The 25,027-nt window shown below is 35.1% G+C and overlaps 1 protein-coding gene across 1 annotated transcript in view; it reads right to left on the bottom strand.

Annotated features, from left to right (window-relative positions):
* The window catches only part of LOC150093057 (uncharacterized), a 50,890-nt gene extending 26,930 nt beyond the window's left edge, over window positions 1-23,960 (bottom strand). Inside the window, exons 1-3 of the mRNA XM_090414074.1 lie at window positions 23,894-23,960; window positions 3,569-3,695; window positions 2,023-2,064 (exon numbers count right to left, since the gene is read on the bottom strand). Coding sequence (XP_090270200.1) covers window positions 2,023-2,064; window positions 3,569-3,676 — 150 coding nt within the window. The 5' untranslated portion in view covers window positions 3,677-3,695; window positions 23,894-23,960. The remainder of the gene's footprint in view (window positions 1-2,022; window positions 2,065-3,568; window positions 3,696-23,893) is intronic.
* Between the last annotated feature and the right edge of the window lie 1,067 nt (window positions 23,961-25,027).

Below are 25,027 nucleotides of genomic sequence, written 5' to 3' on the forward strand. Positions count from 1 at the left end.
AGAACTTGGGTTAAGATTTTGCCGAAAATTCAACACCTTCAAATAATTAACGTTCCAAAACTATTGGAATAGTTTTGAAACGTTAGCAACCCATTTCAGTTTGTAAGCAGTGAACACGTTAAATTTGTTGGAGTTTTTAATTTTGCGGAGTTTTATTTTCTTACCGATGCAGTAACGAATACTACATTTAAAGTATAGTGGAAGAACTGTTAGTTCAAAATGAGATATCCCCAGTTCTAATAAAACTTAAAATATTATATTAGGGGCATATCCGAAGTCATTTGTTTCTTAAATTTCAGAATAATGTCTCAATGCTTGAGAATTATTCTTGGTAGAACTATCCTCTTCTAAAACAGAAGTTAGAAGAAGATAGTTGGATAAACACCAACCTCCATGGAAACTGTAGAAGCTGTTTTTAGTCTAGTCATATAAAGTAACTATGAACATTGATGTCAGCATCCGTTTCAGTTGTAAGCAGTGAATAAACGGATACCGTAAATGTTTAGTGTTTGAATACAAAGGTTTCAGAGGGCTGAACGAATATATGGAAGAAAGGGATGATCTTGACAGTATGGATGATTAGAGTGTGTTTTAACCTCTTCCTTCCTATTCGTCGAATTACTAATGAAAACGTTTTTTATGTGACCAAAGCAGCAGGGTTATAAAAGAGACTCCTACACGACAATACCTTGGAAAACTTGATCGGATTTGTTAAAAACGTCACTACAAAATGGCGGCCAGTGTCTTCTTGACATCACTGAATGAAAGAAATCGAACATACCTCAGCTTTAACTTCAATAAGATGGTTTTAGTGGTAGTACTTCATGTATTACCGGCTTTAATTTATACTATTAATTTTACAGTTAATTTGTACAAAAACGACTCACTATAAAAGAAAGCTATGACGTTGTTTTCGACTGATTAGATGTCCAAATTGACTGATCACTTAAATCAACTATAAAATGGGAGGCCTTCGTAGCAATTACAGCACGCTATGAAACAGACTGCCCGTATCAGCGAAAGCTTCAGTGTCTTCTACGTGTAAGTCAAGTACCAAAGACTGTGCATCACGAATATCACGTATTTTGTGAGAATATTGATAATATTCATGTATTGGGGTATTTTTCATTACAATGACAACTGAACTAAGAGACATTTTGGTCTGTATAGTGGAGAATAAATTTAGTTCGTTTATGACAAAAAGTTGCACGATTTAACTTAAAACTGTGATGACAAATTTTTAGTAAATGCGATTAAAAAAAAAAAGAAATGTTCAACTATAGCAAAGTTGTGGGATATCTACAGGCAAAAGAAGAAACGACACTAATGAAGACATCTGATGCGCATGCGCGGTTGTTGTGCGCGCCTAACAATGAAGAGAAAGATATTGGTATTAGGATAGTTATTAATGGTATTTTAAGAGGAAAAAAAATATTAATGTGAAAGGGAGTGAATTTAATCGAACTTAATCAAATTAAAGTCTCGATGAAAAACAAAACATACCAGTGTCTTTGAATAGTAAATGAAACAAAGACATTCAATTTGCTAGTGTTTTTTTTTTTATTAAATATTAAATTTAGAAATCAGCATAAGTAGTTGGTGAAAATATTCCAAATGGGTTCTGATTTTGTTTGTTTTACGTAGAATTTGTTAAACGACAAAGACGAGTCGTGTTCTATATCAGTGAAAATTTGCAGTAAACAATATCTTAGATAGTCGATGTAAGGAGAAAAAAAGTCGATAAAAAATATAAGCGCCTTAAAGTATTTTAGCAATAGTTTTGTTCTAAGAAATCTTTCTCTGTCTCAAATTAGTAGAGATGAAACCAAATAAAAGACAGAAAACACACACACTACAAGATAGAATCCTACGTAGATCTTTATTATCAAATTCGATCAGATATTCTTGAAGTTTAACAAAACACCACTGGATTGTATAAACTAAAGGTGAAAAACAGGTTTTAGAGCAAGAATTGGTACGACCTATCCTATGACTATTTCTTTAATTCAGTCATTTACTTACTGCAAATCCTGTGGTGAAGGAATTGAGGCATAATCGAAGCAACTGAAATGGAAAAATACAAAAATACATATTAATCTGATGTAATTATTCGTTTACTAGAATTATCAATGAGTTTACAAAATGGATCAGGCAATTAAAAATAAGTAGTTAATCCTTCTTAAGTTGGTTTGAGCGTGATATATTTCCACAATTATTATGCTACATTTGCGTTCATTACCTGTACATATACGTAAGTTCCTGACGGATTGATAATGTAGCAGATTGGTGAACTGTTGTTGCTTGCGACATCGTACTTCACGCCAATATCTCATAAAATGAAAGCAAGCATGATAAATGGTGTTGAGATCGAAGAGTTCATCGACAAGTTTGAATTACGAACTTTCTATATTCCTCTAGTTGCCCTCAACCATTTCACACACTTCATCACCTCTGCGTCAAGATCGAAGCGATAAACCGCCAGGACAAGATTTGAACGGAGTCATTTATCATTTCGACAGTTTCATCGTGACCAAAAGTGATTCATTGAGAAAACTGGTCTTCTAGTAAGTACAGCAGATATGTGGGGGAACTAGTATTGAAGCAAATTCTCCCCCACTTCTTGAATACTTAGTTCCTATATGCTAAATATGCTAAAGAATCAACAATTGTTATGTAAAAAATACCTTCCTGTTAATGAAGGCATTAAAATAATCCATGCGATCTTTAAAAAGAAAGTCAAAAACTTAAAAAAAAGCTTCCAATTAATGAAAAAACAGTGACTCATTAATTTACAATCTTTCAAGAGATTTATCATATTACGAGATTGAAATTGTAGTTGCCACAAATCACAAGAAATGCTGAAAAAAATTATATATTTCACTAAAGAACAATTATAAATTTAAAAGGTGTATATTAAATAATTTATTAATTTAAATTAATTATTGGAAATAACGTATTAAATAATCAAGAGTAATAATTAATTTAATTTATTAAATATAATAATATATTAACTTAACCTTAATAATAATTTAATATGTGAAAAATTGCAAAAGAAATAGAACATTAGCAGTGAGTGAGTTAGCATCTATGGCAGTCATACAAGAATCGTAACTCGATAACGTAATTAGTAATTTCATTGTTTTTAATGGAAAATTTATTTCGTTATAAAATACTCAGTAATTTTATGCTAAACAGTAGGGTTTTATTTGATTATTGTCAACTAATTACATGTTGTAATATCGACGACAGTTTTAGACATTCAATTTTTGCAATGTATAAACTGTTCATATTTGGTATCTAGAGTATGGTTTCCGAATTATATAAAATCAAATAAAATTTACAAAAAAAAAAAAAAAATAAATAAATAAATAAAATAAATTTTAAAAAAATTAGAAAAAATCCTTAAAACACACCCACGGTATGATATGTATATATATGGACAATGAAAACATAAGCTACTAAGCATTGAAATAATATAATAATAATATGTTAAAATATTTATGTAAATTGATCATTTTCAAATGTGTGTGTGTGTAGAATTCAGTTCTTCGACTGATTAACCACTTACATTTGGCTGTCTCCTTCTCTTATAATCTGCATACGCACTCTTGTTGCGAAAAAATGCTCCGAACACTTCAGTAATTACGCAGGCAATCAAAAGTAGTCTGAAGTTCATCTTGAAGGGATTTTAAATTCTGAGGAAAGAGCAAAACTTTAACATTCATGAAAAGCATCTTCTTTTACTTAAATTTCAGTTTCTGAAAACAACAAATCGTGAACTAGATAATTAGATTTGATTCCAACTCGCTAGAAAGGGATTCATAATAACCCCCTTTTTTCATATATGCAGTGAAATAGGAATGTCAATAGTGCATTAATATTTCAAGTGCATTTATTTCAAATATTAATATGAAGTATTAATATTTGAAATAAAACAGATTATTTGAATCCGTTTTCGAAAGAAAATCAGACAGAAAAAATATTTTATTAGTATTTTTACTAAAATTTGTTTGGTCTATTTAATTTCTTATTTACTTTTTTAAGAATAATGATAATTCATTGTTAATCATTATTATACACACCTTTTTATAATACACCATTTTATATTTTATAAAAGATTAATATATGAATTAGATTACTGCAAATACGGAAGACGCAGGGATTTTAATCATCTTATGCTTAATTTGATTGACTTTAGTGACACTTGTTGCAAATGAGTTTTGAAGATCTCGGCATTTTAATCATCTTATGCTTAATTTGATTGACTTTAGTTAGTGACACTTCTTGCAAATGAGTTTTGAAGATCTTGGCATTTTATGCCAGTTCTTTTATCCAAAAAAATCCGAGTTTTGCAGAAGTGCCGCTACAACTACACGGTAAGCGGTTTTTCTCTCAGCTTCTGACACATAACATTGATAGACATGGAAAAACAAATAGATGAGACGATATTTGAGGAAGTATATCGTGAATTCATCAGACTTGGCGAGCTGCTTAATAACAATTGGCCGGGAAAGGTGGAAATTTATTATATGTTTCTCCTCGCAAGAGTCACAGGCGATGACGCCGCTAAAATGGAGGAACAGTTGGATTCGACGATCTCCACTTCCTCAGATTTTGAAGAGGTCTGCGCACGCAAGAAGCGCAAAGCAATCGTAGAATCAAAGATAAAGAAATGGAACAAGACGGTCTAGTTTCGGATTCCACTGCTTCTCCCAAAGAAAAGGTGCCTTCGATCATACTAAGAGAAAACACCAATGGTCAGTTCTAAGATCCACAATGTCCAGTTTACAAATTGATTACACAAAGGCCAAAAATGTGGATGAGGGTATCAAGACACAACCCACCACGGTGAGAGATTATAGAAAATTAACAAAGGAAATAGACGTCAGAGATATTCAATACCAAACCTTCTCACTCAGTTCTGAAAAAAATTTAAAAGTGATCCTTTGTGGCGTCTGTGAAGACATTGATCCAAAACAGATAGCTGCGGATCTTAACTTACAGGATCTGCCTCCTATAAAGGTCAACAGAATGTATAGATCTGACAAGACTCCCATGCCGTTAGTCCTTGTAGAGATCCATAACATTTACAAAAATATTTACAACTTAAATCAATCTGTGGGTTCATCATCACACACACCAGAAACACTCCGGAAAAGGGCATCTTCTGGGCAATGCCACAGGTGCAAAAGTTTGACCACGCCTAGAAACTGTGTAAAGCTGAGTCTAAATGTCTGAAATGTGGGGATAGCCACCCAACCAATATCTGCACAAAGCCTAAAACCACGTCGGCTAAATGTGTCAACTGCGGTGACCCTCACCCTGCCAACTATAAGGGATGTACTCAGCACCTGAAGAACAGACGATTGGCTCGGCGGCCACAGTCGAAGGCCTTCAAAGATAGAGGGTGCCAAAGACAAACAAGTCAACACCAGAATAGAATCAGCCAACTGCACCTACAAACCTGACAGCTGTTATTACGGCCTCTCTAGCAAGCAAACATGCTACAAGACTTCAGTCTGTCAAACCTTCACTAAAAGATTCCTACGCGAACCACAGGCCATCCAGGCCATAGATGAATAGAAACAAACTAATTCCAACCTCTCTTCAGATCGTTGCATGGAATGCAAATTGCCTCAGAAACAAAATTTTGGAGCTCTAAAATTTTACTCATAGATATCAAACAGATGTTATTCTGATAAGAGAGACACATCTAAGACCCTCGGACAGCCCTAAAATAAGTAGTTATTTCATATACAGAACCGACAGGTTAAACTATAAAGGCAGCGGCACTGCTACCTTCATTAAAAATTATATCAAACACCATTCTCTAAACAACCCTACAAATACTAACCTTGAGGACACAGGCGTGGAAGCATGAATTGGGTCGGCTGGCAGACTGAAAATCTATTCAGCTTACAACCCACCCTTAAAACCTCTACTGCATTTGATTTAAATGTCATCTTAGGCGTCAGAGAGTCCATCATTATTGCGAGAGACTTAAACTCCAAGCACCCTGCCTGGAATTGTAGAATCACCAACAAGAATGGCTGCATCCTTTCCAACTACATAGAAACAAACCATGCTGTTGTGGCAGGCCCTACCGAACCAACTCGTCTTAGTAAGTTTGGCACTGCTGACATCCTGGATATAGCTATCCTGCAAGATATTAAACTTCAGTACAGCCTAAAATCATTGAACGAGCTGTCATCGGATCACAACCCAATTATACTACATCTGGGGAAAACAGGAATACCTGTCTCCTCCCTCTCAATTATTTATATCGTGTGAAAGATTGTCAAAAGTACTCCGGGATTACATTGGACCTGTTCCTCATATAAGTTCAAAAGAAGATGTTGTAATCGCAGTCACAAGTCTCACCCAACAAATTAACTCCTTTATAATGGCAGCCACCTCATACAAATCTATTCCCAAGCCTGATCGTCTGCTTGGAGATATTATGAACTTGATCAGAGAAAACAACAGAGCAAGGAAACGATTTCACAACACTCGCGCACCAAAAGACAAAACAGTTCTTAATAGACTAATTGGGGCAGTGAGAGATGCACTCAAAGCTCACAGAGACCAATTATGGGAAGAAAAGTTAGCCTCTTTCTCTTCTGATCCTCTATCTGGGGACTACTGAGAAATATCAGATACAAAGGCAGATCCTTTCCCCTATACTTTCTGACCAGGGCCTTGTTCACACAGACGTAGAAAAGGCAGAGGCCACAGCAGAAGATTTAGAAGAGCAGTGCAAAACTTCATATGAAAACTAAGACTTTGATCACTTGTATAAAATTCACAAACAGGTCAGAAACTCACTAAAACTTCGTGATACCGGGTGCTGATTATATTGCACCCACATCACCTGCTGAAATATATGATATTATTAAAAATTTAAAGAATAAAAAAAAAGCTCCTGCTCCAGATGGCATCACAAATAAGGTGATCAAGCTGCTGCCCCGAAAATCTGTAGTGGACCTGACCATAATGATAATTGCAATCTTAAAGTTTCACTATTTTCTTCCCAACTGGAAACAGGCTGATGTAATCCCAGTTATAAGCCAGGCAAGGACCCACACCTTCCTCACAATTATTGTCCTATCAGCGTCATCTCCAACATGGGTAAGATTGCAAAGAAGGTCATCCTCTCACGACTTCAAGCTTCAGTAAATGAACTAAACATCCTTCCTAAAGAGCAATTCGGTTTTCGGTAACACCATAGTACTAACCAGCAAATGCTCAGAATAGTTGAATATATTACCACCAGCTACAACGGGAGTCAATACAAGGGGAGCTGTTTTTCTTGATCTATCCAAAGCATTTGACAAAATATGGTACTTCGGATTGCAGCATAAACTTATCTCAGCCGGTATCTCACTGAAAATGGTAGACCTAGTTAGATCATATCTACAGAATAGATGCATGAAAGTCAAAATCAATGGTACTATCTCATCCCTGCGCCATATCTTGGCCGGAGTACCTGAAGGATCCCTGCTGGCTCCCTGATTCCGCGCAACCCAACCATCATGGCCCTATATGCATGACAGCATTATTATCCAGATCGCTCCGGCTACAACTCATTACTAAAAAGTTTGAAGAAAACCTTCTAAAGTTAGAGAAATAGTTCTCCAATTGGAGACTACAAGTGAATCCCCAAAAAAAGCCCAGTCATTCTCTTCACGAAAAGATCGATATCTCCTGCAGGAGACGTCTTACTATTCAATACTAAAATTCTCCGACATACAGAAACAAGATACCTTGGTGTCGTGCTCGAAAAAAAATTAACTTTTAACCAACATATCAAGACTACGTGTGCAAAGACATCTAAAGACATGCCCAGATCTACCCCCTAATTAACAGGAACTGCAAGCTAACCATCAGATCAAATTGCTTTTATACCAGCTGACGGTTCGTCCCATAGTCGTTTATGCTTCTCCAGCCTGGAGCCATCCCTCCAACACTAACATTCTCAAGCTGCAACGTGTACAAAACTAGTGCTTGCGAAATTCTAAGCGTCTATGGTTCATCAGAAACAATCGACTTCATCGAGATACAAATATTCCTTATGTCTTCTCTTTCCTACAATCTTTAGCAACAAAGTTCTTCCTAAAGACCTCCATACACCCCAACGATTTGGTTCAGCAAGCTGTAGCCTACGAAGCAACGGATATATTCAAACAATAAAAGACCAAAAGTCATTTTAATTTCCTATAGCGACGCATAATCTCCATGCCCATCCAGGGCGAGCAAACTGCTCATAAAATTTTACCCTCACTGCAGCCGTAACAGATAGCGGGGAATATGAAAAGCGTCGTGCTTGACCAATAAAGTCATTAATGTCAATAGTCAATAGTCACAATAGACGCAAGTCAATCCCACGTCTGGCTAAACACAGCTAATCTCATTGCCTTCACAGGCATAAAGTTCAATAACTCCCCACCCATATTTTTTTCTATACAGATAAAGGGGAATACGAAAAGTAAGTATGACTCACCCATCCTGCCAGTAACGTTCTGAAATTTATTTATAAATATGCACACACGCAATTTACAACACAATATACTTCGAAATGTCCTTTGTTGCTTTGACAGTTCTAACACATTCAAAACATTCTAACGCAAAATTGCACGCATATGGAAAATGGGATGCGAAATTGTGTTAAAAATTAAACAAACGTTGTTCTCAATTCAGCGAAAAGGAAATGTATTTTTCTAACAAAAAAAAAAAAAAACGCCTCTCTAAAAATAAAAAAACAAGAAACAAAACGCAAGGGTTTTCATATCTTTTCGTAGAAGGAAAAAAATAATAAAAAAAAACGATTGGAGTATTTTCGAAATGCCTAAGAACTGCTTAGTAAGGAAAGCATTTTCATATCACAAAAATAGGTTATTATCGACGGTGCGCACACAAACACACACTGAAAAGTGTGTTCCTGTTTAGCGCAGTGGATGTCGACACATACTGATTGCTTACTGCTTTGCGAAATTGCTCTCCCGCTGTTTTTTTTTTTATTTTTAATTTTTATTTTTATTATCACAGTTCTTCAATAGAAATCTAGCGTTTCGTTGTTCTATTTATTTCAGAAAACATCTGGCTCACTACTAAGAACCAGACTTTACAGCGCTTTTCTTTAATAAAAACGAGGTGTGCGTGTGTGTGTGTGGTGGTGGGGGGGGGAAATGTTCGACAAATTTCGGCAGAAAACTGATTGAAAATTATTATGCTTGCTTGAGTGACGTTCCTTCTATTTTTAGCTACCACTTATAATCTTAATGCATTCACACTTTCTCTTTCTCGATCTCTTACCGGAGACTGTTATTATGATCTTCTTAGGTATCAGCAAAATTGGAAAGGCTACTTTACTGGTATTCACTGACTGTAAACAGTGTAATGCAAAACCCGTGTTAGTTTTCTATAAGCGGCTGAGAGCATATTTGAAAAGGATTTTAAAGGATTTAGCATTCGATTTGTCGCGTAGGATGAAAAGTAAATGGGGATTTTCCCGCATTGTCTTAGTTGAATAAGTTAAATATCAGTTGAGATAATATCGAGTGAAATAGGTCGATAAGTCAGAATTTTACGCTAGGTATCATTTTTGCTTACTTTATTCTTCTCACATTTGTATTGTGATGCTCCATGCAACCTCAGTATGTATATATATACATATACAAAGACACCAAGAATTTTATACTTGGTTTTAATCCTTTTCTCAAGTAAACAAAACAAAGTTTTGCGCGTGAAATATATTCACTTCCGAACTACTTGTATATAAAGGCTAATGACTTCATATCACTTCCCTAGGTACGTATCCCATAATGCAAAGCACACCCCCTTTCGGAAGTGTATTATTATTATGTGACACCTTCAGGGAGTCCAAAGACTCATCGAGGGGAGAGTGTACCAACAGCATCGAACGATTGAATCCCTTCCAACTACTAACCGTGCTCAAACTTGCTTAACTTTTTACGTGAGCCATTAATAGCAGCCTCTACCAATCGACCAACCTTTGCTGGCAATGCAATGCATAGTGGGAAGGGCCACTACCCAGTCCGGTTTCGACCTTTATTGAGGTCTCTTCAGTGGGAGCCAGATCTGGGACAGATATCAAGGTTGAAGTAATGCAGAAGTCATATATACCTCATATACAAGTAGACAAAAGGTGCTTCTTGACCTTCTTAATAAAAATCTCTGGATGAGAGAAAGATGTAGAAAGTTACGTATATTACAACCAAGGCAAAAAACTTGTCAACATCTTTCTCTCATCCAGAGATTTTTATTAAGAAGGTCAAGAAGCACCTTTTGTCTACTTGTATATGAGATATATATGACTTCTGCATTACTTCAACCTTGGTATCTCTCCCGGGTCTGGCTCCCACTGAAGAGACCTCAATAAAGGTCGAAACCGGTCTGGGTAGTGACCCTTCCCATTATTAATTGCATTATACACGCCTGAAAGGGGGTGTGCTTTGCATTATGGGATGCATACTAAGGCAAGTGATATGAAGTCATTAGCCTGTATATAGAAGTACCTCAGACGTAAATATATCTCACGCGCTAAACTTTGTTTTGCTCACTTGGGAAAAGGATTAAAACGAAGTATACAATTTCTTGGTTTCTTTAAAGTATCTTGGTATCTTTATATATTACACCCAAGGAAAAAAACTTTATATATATATATAATGGTTTAGAAAATCGTAAACTTCGTTGAGTAGATTGAACTTAATAGATAGATACAGAAAAGATCTATCTTAAAGTAATAATTTATTGTAGTTATCAGTAAACATCCCATCATAACGATGAGTAGGAGGAGAAACAGCATAAATGAAACAAAAGTTTACCAGTCTGATGTGAATGGTAAGTGTATCTTGTCACCAACAGGCTGCAAGCTTGTGATTATCTTTAGATGGGAGATGAATTTCATTCCACTGGTTTAACACCACCTTCCCGTTTATTGGAAGCCTGAAGTGACTTTTAAAATGTTCCATATGTGTAGTCTCTAGAGGGCTTTCAAAAGTATAGTAAACCAATCCATTAAGTTATGTAATGGATTTTTATTTTAAATGTTAGGAAGCCGCTTCCACCGGTTGAACTTACCTTACGCTGCACCATTTCTCTACAGCAGAGACAAACACTCCTTTAAAATATCATCCATTAAGTTATCCACAATCGAGTGGTTATTCCTGTACATTCACGCATCCCACGCATAGTCTTCCGTAAAGAAACAGCGGAAATAATTCTTTTGCCAAAAAAGATAAAATACAAGTCCGATCTATAAATGCCCTGAGTAGAAAACGAAACACTGACTGATAAATGTAAATACGAAGAATGTTACCGATCCGCGATATGCTACACTAAGCACGAGATAACCTTTCACCCAACCCGACTCAAGTAGATCTCTTCCTTGCAAGTTGTTCTTCATGTCAGCCGGAAAAAAAAAAAAAAAAAAAGGTAAAATTTATTCTAACGTAATTGAATGAATATCAAATTTGTTATTCAGAATATCTCCGAGTATTTTTAACAGTTTGCACAACGCAATAATATCTAACCTATCTGTCTGCGTTTTGTCTTAGAGGTAAAAGATACATAGAGGCTTATCTAGGTCACCTTTGAGTTAACCAGCATCCGCGAACTGATTGTGATAAAGCACAACCAGTTCTGAAACAGGCAAAAAATAGCAGCTGTTAGTGCCTGTCGTGTATCAGTGGTTTTAAAAGTGTCATTGTTTTAAAGCCGTTGCAGCGACTTCCTTTATCTTATCACGTACAGATTTTGTGAAAACGTGGATACAAGAAGAACGTGCTGTTTAGTGAGCCAACTAAAATGCGTATATTCTAACGGCCATTACCGAGTAACACTTGATGTGTCGATCCACAAGCTCTTGTTCCACTGTTCAATACAAGAATTAATTTCTTTCTAATTTCAAAACGTTAGCAGTTCAATTGAGTCAAGGAATACATTCATATGAACTGCTGTAATAATCTCTCTAAAATTTGAACAGGAACTAAATGAGGCAAGTTTTTTTGAGAACTTAATCCAGAATGATAAGGAAGATGCAGAATTCACTGTTGTAACCAATTAACTAGATTCCGGTGTTGCTAAGCAATAGATTATTTAGCTTCCTACTAAAGTTACTGATGCTAGGTCTGACAACAACAAAAACAAAACGTTATTATACATTTGGTTCTCTTCAACAAGTTCCATAAAAACGACTCTGCAGCACGTATGATTAAATGGAAAATACATGAGAAATCATTATGATGTAATATCTCAAGAAATACTTGAAAAAAAATATTATTCAGTGAGTGTTTGGAAGCGCTGAGTCAGGGAAGCTAGAATGTTTGAGGAGAGATGCAGATATGGGAGCATGATCACATGATGCTGTAGCTGCCCAACTTCTTAACCTTCTTGTGCATAATCAACACAAGCTTATGAAAGGTTGTGGAATGAAGGCAGCATTCAACTTTGTGTATGCAGATATCAGAAGTATTAGGAATAAGAAAGAAGGGTACTTTGGATTGATTAGCTAAACTTAGCCATAGGTTATGGACATCAGTGAGACTTGGTTGACTGAGGATGATAGAGTCATAGGGATAAAATGCAAGGGAGATAGTACTATCAGAGAGGGAACAAAATGGGAGGAGGGCTTTGCTAATGATAGCAGAAGAATTAAAACCAAAAGAGAGACAAATATGCATCAGAAGAACAAAAATGCAAAGGACAGATAGTGAAACTGTCTGGTGTGAAATAGAGGTCAGTAGAATGAAATATGTTGTGGTTGCTGATAGGCCATGGGGGGTATGCATTGGTAGATTAGCACAATGAGTGCAGGTCAAGTAATTATTATGGAAGATTTCAATTATGGAGGAAGAAGAGGAATGTTAAGAATATGATAAGATGAGGAGTCAGCTTGCAATTTATTGTGGCAAGATATTGGCAATGTATGGAAGATGGTCCAGTAATGCTTGAAAAAAGCAGTATAAAACTCTATTTGGAGTTAGCACGATAAATCAGGCAGGACTTAGATGGATGAATAGAATCATTAAGTAGGTGTTTCAGACTAAAATAACGTTGTCGAAGGAATATAAATAAAAAAGGCAATCAGCATCCACATCATTAGTACAAGGCGTAAGCAAGAAGACAGACCAGTATGGTAAAGAATGGCAAAGCTAATTATGAGAGAAAGGTAGCTGATGAGGCCAAAATTTCCTAAAGATTTCTTTCGATATAGCAATTAAAAGGGATAATGACTACGGAAGGATGACTTTAAAAAGTGCTGATGACCTGGAGGTAACAGAAGCAAACGAAATACTTGCGTTAAGTGATCAATATGCAAGTGTGTACCATTCAGCTGGTAATATCGCAGTGATTGACTGATGGGAGAATAGACATGGATGAACTGGAGGTACTTAGGTTCTTGCAGAACTTAATGCAAAGACGGCCATGGGATTACGTGGTATGTTAGTCCGTTTGTTACAAGAATTTGCAGGGGAAATAGCACTTTTTCTGACCAAGTTGTTTAATTTAAGCATCAGTTCTGAGAACGTGCCAGTGGAATTAAAAGAGAAAAAACAGTTTCACTACATCAAGGAGGCACCGAGACATATGTAGCAAATTATAGGCCAATCAGCATCTCACAAGTAGTAGTTAAGGTATTAGAGAAGTTCGGAAAAAAACCAATTCAAAACCGAGTGGACAGGGCACAACATGGTTTGGTAAAGGGTAGACCTTAGTAATTTGTGTACTTTTTTTATAATAAAGTGACAGTTGAGTTGGGTAAAGGAAATAGCTACTCGGTGATACCTCTGGACTTTGCAAAGGTATTTGACAGGATTCCAAGTGGAACACCATTGCTAAAATTGGTGCAAGTGGGAATGAATATGAATATGGTGATTTGCATTAGAGGGTGGCTGATAGACAGCTATCAAAGAGTAGTTTATGGCATAGTTAATTCCAGGAAAAAGCAGTTTATTGGTATGCTGCAGAACTTAGTACTTGGTCTGTTGATGTTAATTTGCACTTCAATGATATAGAAAATGATTTGAGGAGAAATATTAAGTTGCTTACTGCAAAACTGGAAACAACTATAGTCAATGAAGGTGATGCAAATATCCTGCACCATGATTTAAATAGATGAACATTGTGTGCGAAATGTAAGCTTATACATTTTTGGTTGAAAAGGTTACAAACTGCGTATCACATTGATGGTACTGGATTTCAGAAGATTAACGAGGCCAGGAACTTGGGAGTAATGTTCGACAGAGAATTGAAGTTCAGAGGATATATTGCAAAAGTTGACAAAATATCTCAAAGGATTACCTTAATGTTGTAAAACAAATAAAGATAGGACAGTTATTGTCTCTCTTTATGAGACTATTATTCCATTAGATCCTGACTATTGTGTACAGATTTGGTTGCCTGGTCTGAGAATCAAAAAGTGGTGGAGAGGATTCAAAGATGAGTAACTAAGCTAGTGACATATCTGTAGAATGCTCCCTATGAGGATAGGGTGGAAGTGTGTGGGTTGCAAAATTTAGTTAGAAGGCAGAGAAGCGGGGACATAACAGAAATTTATAAGTTAGCAAAGGGATTCTATAAGATTCACATCCCCCCACCCCCCCAAAAAAACTTTCAATACACGAGGAGTACGAAGAAAGCAAGAGGTCAGCCCTGGAGGTTGTGTAACAGTGTGGTTAGTAACGGTATGCAGACCAGGTTCATTGCTTGTAGGGTGGTGAATGGATGGAATAGGTTGTTAAAGGTGGTTCTGAGTGCTTTATCGATGAATGAGTTTAAGGAGATGTATGATAGGTATTGTGTGAGTAATGGCTATGTGTCAATATAGCCTCCTGCGATGATTCTTTTGACTGCATGGAGAAATCTGTATAATAATTTTTAATTATCTTTTAAATAAATTACACACATAAATGATTTATACTTTTTGGCTATGATACTACAATTTCCCACATGTAGTTCAGTTCAGATTCCAATTAATGAATTAATATTATACTTTTCACTAATAATAAATAAATATTATTAAATAATGATAATAGTTACAATTATGGAGAAGAGATGATGAAAGTTGCCTCTCATTTTCATATTCTATTATAGTTTTTAATCTATCACGCCAGCAGAGATTGTACCTGAATGACGCAATGGTGAACGATTGAGAGGTACTTAAGATCTTAAAAAAAAAAAAAAAAAAAAAAACACTTTCCTCTCTACTCCTTTTGGGAAATGAAAAGACGTGACAGATTTTCTTATACATTTAAATATATTCCAATTCCGATAAGAGCATCTACTATAGAAGCGTTGGGCAATCGCCTATACTCCGTACAGCATGCAAGATCAACTTTGAAGAAAAAAAAAAAACGTTGGTAAGAAACAATTGTTTTATAGCTTGTTTACTTTTTTCTTTTCTAACTTTAAGCCAGGAGAGAAAGACGTATCTGAACAGCAAAACAGAATTACTTCAGCGTACTTTAATAGCAATAAACATTCTGTGTGCCCGCTTGAATGCGATGACACTGTAAAACATCACCATTACATCATCAGATCAAACAAGGTACATTCACGGTGTGGCCAGATGTATTGCAACGCCCCAAACGTACAGAGAGAGATAAAATTATTAAAATGTAGGTCCACATTTACCGTATCTCACAGCAGTTAATTTACTGGATGATCAAGTTTTCTGACGCTTCCGAGAAGTTTCATGAGGGAACTTCCGTTCTTCAGAGAAATCATTTTGAGATCGTGCAGTGATGCTGTTCTCCAGAAATAATTCTTTCCCCAAAAAAATTCCAATTTTAGAATTATCTACTTCTGATCTACTGTGAAACATTTCCTTATCCCCCATTCGTCTGCCTATTTACTGCTTTCTAAATTCCGAAAAGGAATCCATCTTCTTTATCCCCGAAGCTCTACGTTTTGCAATCCAGTTATCCAAATAGCGAAGTCATCTAAGTGACCTTCATGTCTACAACTCCAACTAGCTCATCTTTTCCATCACCATCCACAAAGCTGGACGAGGAAAGTTTGTCTATAAGCAACGCCCTAAAGCAAATCAACCTACACGAATTGGTTATAACCCTCTGCACTTTCTCCAAACCCTTGAACTATTTTGACCAGTTCTTAAATACTATAGGGACCATTTTCCCTCTCGGTAACTCCGAACACAGTGTTGTGCAAGTCTACTTTCATAAAGAACGTGCGCCCTCCAATAAATCCCGACATCATATCCTCTGGCACAGGAATCAAGTAGGATGACTTCCTATCGTTGTAGTTGACGTCCTGCATCACTTTACTTCTCCAGCACCTGCCAGATGCACAAGGCAAGTCACCTCCTATCACGCTATGCTTCCTGTGGTTTTTGTGGAAAAAATACTAAAAGAACACTTAAGAACTTGGGTAATAAAATTTCTTCTCATCCGAATGGCATCCCTGCAGTCAGTGGTGAGCTATAAGGGGCTCGCCCGAGCTCTTTATTAAATTTTTCTCAAATTTGCGAGCTCCTTGTTCTTCTTGTTTACTTTTTTATTTTTTCAAAAAAAAAAAGAAACAAAAACATAATTTTTTGAAATATATTAAGCGAAAAACTTATACGGTAACCTAACAAAGTGATTATATTAAATAGAATATATAGTTACTGTTACTACCGTTTTACAAACAGGAATTCACTTTGGTAATCACATAAATAAATACGACTATAAAATAATGCCCCTTGATTGGTACCGTTGATTATCACTTGAAATATAAAAACAAAAGAGAAATATAACATACTTCAATATTATTGTGTTTAGATATTTATTTATTATTTATAGATTGTTTGTCATAAAAACGTATATCGCAAACAAAAGAAATTTATTTTGTTTATAAAAAATGCGAACTATTGCATATGTGCGATTATAAAAGTTTTTATTCTTATTATATTTTGATAGTTTAAAAAATGTTTTTCTTATGTAAGATAAATTAACAAAGATGATTGTGCAAATATTTCATGTTTAGATCATGAAATATTTGTTCAAAAATTATAGCCTTCATAGGTTGATTGTCCCCTCATACTTTTTGATTGGCATTTGTACACACGCTGTATTAATAAAACTTTTTGCGTGAAATACGGCTTTTTTTTTGCTCGATGATGCGAACCCTCTGTTAAAATTACCATAGCTCACCACTGCGGCTGCAGTTGTTGTGAAACATTGTGTTCCAGAGCTAAGACCTATTTTATATTGTCTCTACAGTCTTTTATAATTTTTCCCAATCTGAAGCAAGTGTATATTATTATTATTATTATTATTATTATTATTATTATTTGACACCTCCAGGGAGTCCAACGATTCATCGAGGGTGAGTGTGCCACCAGCATCGAACGATTTTTATCCCCTTCCAACTACTAACCGCGCTCAAACTTACTTAACTGAGCCATTAGTAGCAGAGGTTCTACCAATCGACCAACCTTTGCAGGCAGTATATATCCAGCGTATTTCAAAACAGGACCGATTCCATCATCGCCCTCTCCAAAATAATGAAAAACATCATTATGAGTCGACTTCTCCATTACCTAGCGGCCTACCAACTATTCGACGATCAATATGGATTCTGCTAATGAAGATCCACAGCTAATCTCAGGCTACATTATTCACCGCTGAAAGCATTACATGGAAAACTCATAGCAGTATTGTTCTGCTGCTTTTAACATTTCTAAAGCTTTTGTCTGAAATCAAGGCCTATTCATCAAATTTTCTTCAGCCTACCTGCTTCTCTCTGTAAATGGGCAGTCATCTTTCACTCTAGTCGTTCATTGCATAACATGATGGATTGCACCTTCTCTTTGAGTTTCGCCACCGATGCAGAAGTTCTTCATGGCTCTGCTCTGTCACTTACTGTCGGTCACTACTAATCATATACTCAGCTTTGCAGACGGTAGTGCTCTCCATTCATCTTATTCATTTAAAACGAAGCAGTTTTCCCTGATATTGCAAGCTTCAAATATCATCTACAAACAGTGTCTTAAACATTCTTCTACCCTGGAATAACGCAATCAAAAATCTCGTCACCTTCAATGCCACCAAAACTCAGTCTTGCCTTTTTTTTATCGTAAAAGCGATATCAGCTCACCCACTCTTACCGTCAGTAATACACAAATCACAAGACAACATCAGATCTCTCCGCTTGGCCTAACATTTACCTCCAGTATCGCCTAGCATAAACACATCACATCTGCACGTTCCTCCGCATCAATAAAGCTAGCATTCTCTTTTGTTCACGATGCTATTATATATATATATATATATATATATATATATATATATATAAAATCAAAAATAAAAAAAATATTTATATTCTCTTCGCAATATATTGCAGAGAGAGAGAGAGAGAGAGAGAGAGAGGTGATTCATGACTTCAGAGTACTCATTTCAGTTATCAAGAATTCACTTTCAGAGGGTTTAAGCACCACTGCGGATGATCATCAACTCTTGTTGTTAGAGTATTATGGAGTGGTGACAGCTTTGCACGTGGAAATGCATTACCTGAAAGCTGTGAGCATTCTTCACACAGTACTCACTCCTACTCGTTCGCTCGATTAGATCCGCCCGGGGATGATTTGTACTAAAGCCTTCTTTCGGAATGTCTCTGATGAAAAACTGTTGCCTTTCTTGACAGTTTGTGTTCTAGGGGACGCACGTCCATCCTGCAATTCCCATTCAGTTTCCGTTTTGCTTGTGCTTGACGTATCAGAAATCCATTTTATGTTCAGCTATATAACCTGTTCATTTTCGGACAAATGCTATTTTAGCTTGAACTAACTAATATCTCATTTTCTGTGATGCCATCTATATCATTTGCATAACCTCTATTCGTGTTCTTCCTATCATTTCTGCTTGTGTTTTCAAATACCTTTGGCAGAGTAGGTCAGAATTGCGAAACTGTTTTTCAAACCATTTGTGCATTCTTCGAAGTTTGTCTCAACATATCCTTCATCTCACATACACTGAACATGCATACAGTTAACTGCACACTTTTTAATCAAATAAATATAATACTAAACTCTTTTCGAATCCCCCCTCATTTCAGTTTTGAAAATGGAATAAGAGTACGTCAACAGTTTTCAATAAAGTAAACATGATTGATTTTATTAAAAATTTATAATAAAACTAAGAAATTACAACTACGTTATTCAGGAAAATCGACTACGGAACACACGAGTCGATATTAATAAATGCTTGGGAGTGTCGTCTTCCGTCTACCCCTCAGTTGAAATAAAATAAACTGAGAGTTGACAAGGCGGAGATCTTATGGGCTATCACTTTTTGAAGTTAGCGCCTAAAACACTGCTGTTTATGCATTTTGGGGAAAGAAAAAGCGTAAGAAGTCAATTTTATAAACTTGATAATTTCAAATTATTGAAATTATTTTCATTTTAAAAATTCAATGCACAGCTGATCACTGAATATAACACTTTGATTTTATCTTATTTTAGAATCTTTTGATACAGCTATCTTTTGTAGTTCCAGTCCAAATATTTTTTGTTTGTTTGTATAATAAGAGTAAATTCTTCAAATTATCACCAACCATTCACGGATTCATATCGAAAATTGTCATTAGTTTTTAAGTTTTCAAGTTGTAGATGAATAATTGTGTTCTTAAAGAAATGCGTAATAAAATAATGCCAGGGAAAGAGAATAGATGTCAAAAAGGAATTAGTGAGTATAATAGATATAAGCAAAATTTATTGTTAACATTACATGTAGCTAGGAAGGCTCATTTTAATATCCAAAAAGCTTTTGTAGACATGTATCAAGGGAATTGAAAAAAAAAAGTGAAGAGGGAAAAAGAAAGCAAGAGAACCTTGACTCAGTCGGTAATAGATACAGTTGCAAGTTCATGATCTGTAGAAATAAAAGCATTGTGCGTGATTTTCTTGAAAAACGTGCTTATAAGATATCGATCTGAAAATCCTCTGAAGACACTGCTGGATGTTGTACATATAACGACAGCGTGAATTTTAGTGAAGCCAATCATGCGGAGAAAACCCTGGAAGAAAATGATTAGGAGTTTGAAGACTGGAATGAAAAATGACTTGTCGAAGATAAATCTGATCTTTTCTCATTGAAGTGTTGAAAGGTTATGGGATTGAAGACCAAAAAAGAAGAGTGAAAAAGCTCTTATGTAGACAGTTGTGAACAACAGTGTGAAGTGTTATCATCGGAGGTAAAAGGTAGGAAAAAAGTGAAGCGTCAAGAAACGACAACGGGGAACAAAATAACTACAGAATTAATCAGTACACATAAGAAAACCCTCTTGGCTACCAGGAGCAAGGAATTGTTTTGCAGTTTTAAGTAACAAAAGTTCGATAGATGGAAAAAAATGAATAAATAAAAGGTAAAACACGTTACCGTTTATTTTTAAATTGTTCCAGAAGGAATGCCATCATGTGGTACATTGCTCCACAACTACATTGTGGAAAAATGACTATGACATAAAATAAATAAATAAAAATAATGAATATCATGTGCATTGTATAAAGTATACTCGCTCGAAGTATTAGGAGTGTAGGTCGACAAATTATTTGTCATTTCTTATATTCAAATGAATAACTTCTTGTATTCATCGTTATATCCAAATATCAGATTTGATTGGTGGGATTTTATGGCATTTGGGTAACGACAAAAGCAGGTATGTTTACCCACTATAGTCTTAAAATCATCTTGTAATCGATCAGCTGTAGGAATTGATCACACAGACATATAAATAGACCTGTGTCTGGGAAAAGACGTAAATTCTGAGACGATAATATATATAGCCAAGTTGACCGGGGGAGGATGCAAGCGAGAGACTAGCAACATTTTTTTAAATCTATATATATAGAAAAACTCTGAACCATTCAATGTAGAAAAGTGGATATAGCGTAAACAATAGCATGAATAACGGTAAACCATTTGAAATAACAGGTATACTAAATGTCACTTGACAAGACAAATGCTTAGCTAGACAAGAAACAGAACCCAACAAATAATTAAACGGAAAAAAAAAGAAGAGATAAATACCATGTTAATGACTAAAACTATAAACATGTAAGACTATATAAACTTTGCAAAACAGAAAAAAAGAGCAGATGGTGATGTAGCTATAAGATAAACCTAAAAATGGAAGACCAGAATTAACAACCACGCTTTTATTGGTGAATTAATAACATGATAAATGTATTATTTAATAATTTTCGGGGAATTTACTGCTAGAATAGAGAAGCTAAATATTCCACTTATGGTAGGAGGATATGGAGAATAACATTTAAATCCAAATTACGAAATTTATCCATAAAATATTTATTACATGAAATGGTAGAAGACGTGAAAAATAATAGTTATATAGTTGTGGATAAAAAGCATCCCACAGTCAACACAAGATGGAAACAAACAAACAAAAACAAAAAACACGTTAAAATCTAGCTTTAAAATCATGACATTAAAAGAAAGAAAACTAGAAAACAAAGCAAAAATTAACTATTCCAAGAAGATTTTTTTGAAAACTATTTCAAAAATCTATATAATCTGAAATTTTGAATTTTTTCTAACATAAATCAAAAAGCAACAAATATAAGCACGTTCATAAAGCAAATCAGCGGGAAAAATTCTCGGAACAAGAAAAGAATAAAAGGAAAAAACATTCAAAAATTTGGAGTGACAGAAGAAAAAATAAATAGGAGAAAAATAAACAGCTTACATGCTATGCTTGAAGAACGAAAAATAAGAATAGATGACAGGCTTATCAAAACAACCATTAAATACAATTAAAACGTTTCATAACGAAATAACAGAAATTAGGAATATTACTAATGAATTTATGAGTAGGATTGGAAACTCATTAAGTACAGAACTAATTCTATATATAAAATAAATTTTAATATGAATGTAGGCGTAAGCTTTCAAATCAAAATATTTTCAAAAATCGTTCTTCTTTCTTTATTTTTTACATAAATCTAACCCACAAAAAGCTATTAGTCGTTATATATATTCTCTAATTTACACCGTCTGTCCAAAAAGAAACCGAACCTTTGATCGAAAATAAAACCACAGGCCAATTATAATTATTCAAATCGTTTATATCAATCAATATACTCTCCCTCAGCTTCGATATAGCGTTTGGCACGGTCAATTAAGTCGTTAAATTAGTTTTTTATATCCGTTTTTGGGATACTGTTGAGGATCGTGGTTACTGTTGCTTGAACGTTTTCGATGGTATCGTATCGCTTTCCCTTTCATCGGCAAATGAAGTCGGGGGAAGAGAAAGAAGTCACAGGATGCTAAATCAGGTGAACACGGCGAGTGATCCAACACACAAACTTGGTTTTTGCTCAAAAACTGTCTCACAATGTTCGAACGATGAGTTGCTGCATTATCGTGCAAAAGTGACCAGCTGCCTGCATCACGATATTCATGCCGTACGCGAAGAATTCTCGCTTCAAAATTCGCTTCAAAATTCTCGCTTCAAATCAATCGCTTCAAAACTTCGAGATAAAACTCACCATTGACAGTTTGGCCAGACAGAATTAATTCTTTGTGGATAATGCCCTTGAAATCGTAGAAACAAATCAGCATTGTCTTTACATTTGACCTCTCCAAGCGACATTTTTTCGGATGCCCCTCTTCTTGTGGTCTCCACTTTGCACTCTGCACTTTGTTTCGGGCTCATACTCAAAACACCACGTTTCGTCATTACTGACGATCGATTCAAGGAAGTTTGAGTCCTTACGAGCGGTTTTAATGAGGTCCTTGCAGTGTTCAATTCGATACATTTTTTGGTCGTCGGTCAACTTTGTGACGAACAAATCGCGAATTCAATTTATGAAAGCCCAAAATCTCGGTTCAAATGTTGTGCACAGTTGATTTTGAAATCCGAAATTCATTTTCAATCAATCTCATGGACGATTTCGGTTTTCTTTGATGAAATCACGCACTTTTTGGATGTTAACTTCGCTCAGTGTCCAGTTTTTGGACGGCCCGGCTTTTCGTCGTCCTCAAGAGTCTCACGACCACTTTGAAATCACTTAAACCACTCGTAAACTTTAGAACGGGATAAGCATTCATCACCGTATGCTTTTTGAAGAATTTGATGCGTTTCGGTAAAACTTTTACCAAGTTTAACACAAACGTCAATCTCAGCTCTTTGTGTGAAACTCATTTTCCGACCGTTCGTCAAAACACACTGTCACTCTTGGAACAAATGTCACAAAAACAGTTGACACAACACTAATGAAGGTTGCCACTTTCGACAACAAAAAGATGCAACAGGTGGCGCCCCTAGTTTATTCTACTTTTGCAAAGTTCAGTTTCTTTTTTGGACAGAGTATATATTAAAATTAAGGGAACGAATGTGAATCACATGACATTATTAAGCCGAGAAAGTGACTGTTTGATGAATATTCAAATAATTTCATTTTATTTAAATTATTTTAATAAATTGATTTTATTTAAATTTTATTTTAGTTTAATACGTTTTACACATCTAACATGACTGGTTTTAGAAATACAAGATGGTTGTGCTGTATGGCGAAAACGCAGAAACAAATCAAGCACCTGCATTATCTTCATCGCAACAACTGGCGCATTATACACGTACATTCTATTCATAGCCCCTTCTAGAATGAGAGAATCGCACATTTTAGATAAATACATACAAAGAAGACGAATGATAAAAGGATCGAACATGTAATGAGATAATAAAAGCAAATTTGTTAGGTGTTCAACTTTTATGTTGTTTATCAAAGTAAGATTTGTTTATCTGACTTTTTTCCCCTTCAAAATGCACGCTAAACGTTGAATAAATATCGACAAAATATTAAAGATAAATGAGAAAAAAAAGAATTCATTAATTTCATTATAGGACTTACTTAAAGAGACACAGCTTGCCACGATATACCATGAACGAGAATACACGTAAAATATATTCAATAAGACAATACAGATATCTTGATTGTGATTTCATGTGACTCATTGCCAAGTATTAGCAACAGATTTTTCTAAATTGTGCCATACGTCACGTTCGACTTGATGACGTAACGAACGTATGATGTATTGACTCCAATTTTAGGGTTATTTACGAGCTATACAGTACAAGAAACAATGAAAAAATAATAATAATAAAAAAAAACAGAAAATTAATTTTCTGATCCATATAATCTAATAAATATAATTCCTCATGGGTTTTATAAACAAATATTGTACTTTTCAAATTAAATACATTGATACGTATTTTACATGTACTGTCAACTACGCGCATGTACTTTGAAGTCAGTTATAGTATTGCTGTTGGCTGGGTTGTACTAAGTACTTCGAGCCTGTTATTTTTTTCTTCTATTCTTTTTTATGATTTATAGATATATGTCATAGGTATGGTTTATGATATATATAGATATTTAAAAATTAAATGTTTAGGTATCGAATACGTGGGATGATGAAAATCATGATAGATTCGGTGCTGACTTCTACCTTTTGTTGTGCAACATCCTGGTTATCTAGTACGCAGTTATTTGGACAAGTAAATATGAAGTGAAGCATAAATGTACATTTTTCATTAGTGATATTATGCAAAAGTAATTTACTCAAAACAGTTGCCTGCCTTGACTGGCGTCACTTACGAGTAAAAGTATTGTATGTCGAGGCAACCAGCTGCATCGATCGTTAATTCTCCCAATATAAAGATGATTTGTTTTTCTGTGTTTGAAGGAATGTTAATCATGCAGGACAATAAAAGTAAAATATTTTTAACTAGAATAATGTTTCTTAGAAAGGTGTATTTCTTATTTAGATAAATGACAGCACGTACAAACTTCTGTCTTTAAAGATATTCTTTTATGTCTTTGAAAAATTCTTTTTGTTTTAATTAATTAATTTAACTATGGACTATTATGTTAAGAATGAATACCCAACTGGATGAAGATCGTTAGCACGCGAGATAGTCTACATGATTGGAGCTTTAAAAGGATGTTCATGACAATAATTCACAGCTTGGACTAATTTTAATA

Source organism: Typopeltis vanoorti, chromosome 24, assembly GCF_054136105.1.
Source record: "Typopeltis vanoorti isolate ZY-2024b chromosome 24, IOZ_Tvanoo_1.0, whole genome shotgun sequence".
NCBI lineage: Eukaryota > Metazoa > Arthropoda > Arachnida > Uropygi > Thelyphonidae > Typopeltis > Typopeltis vanoorti.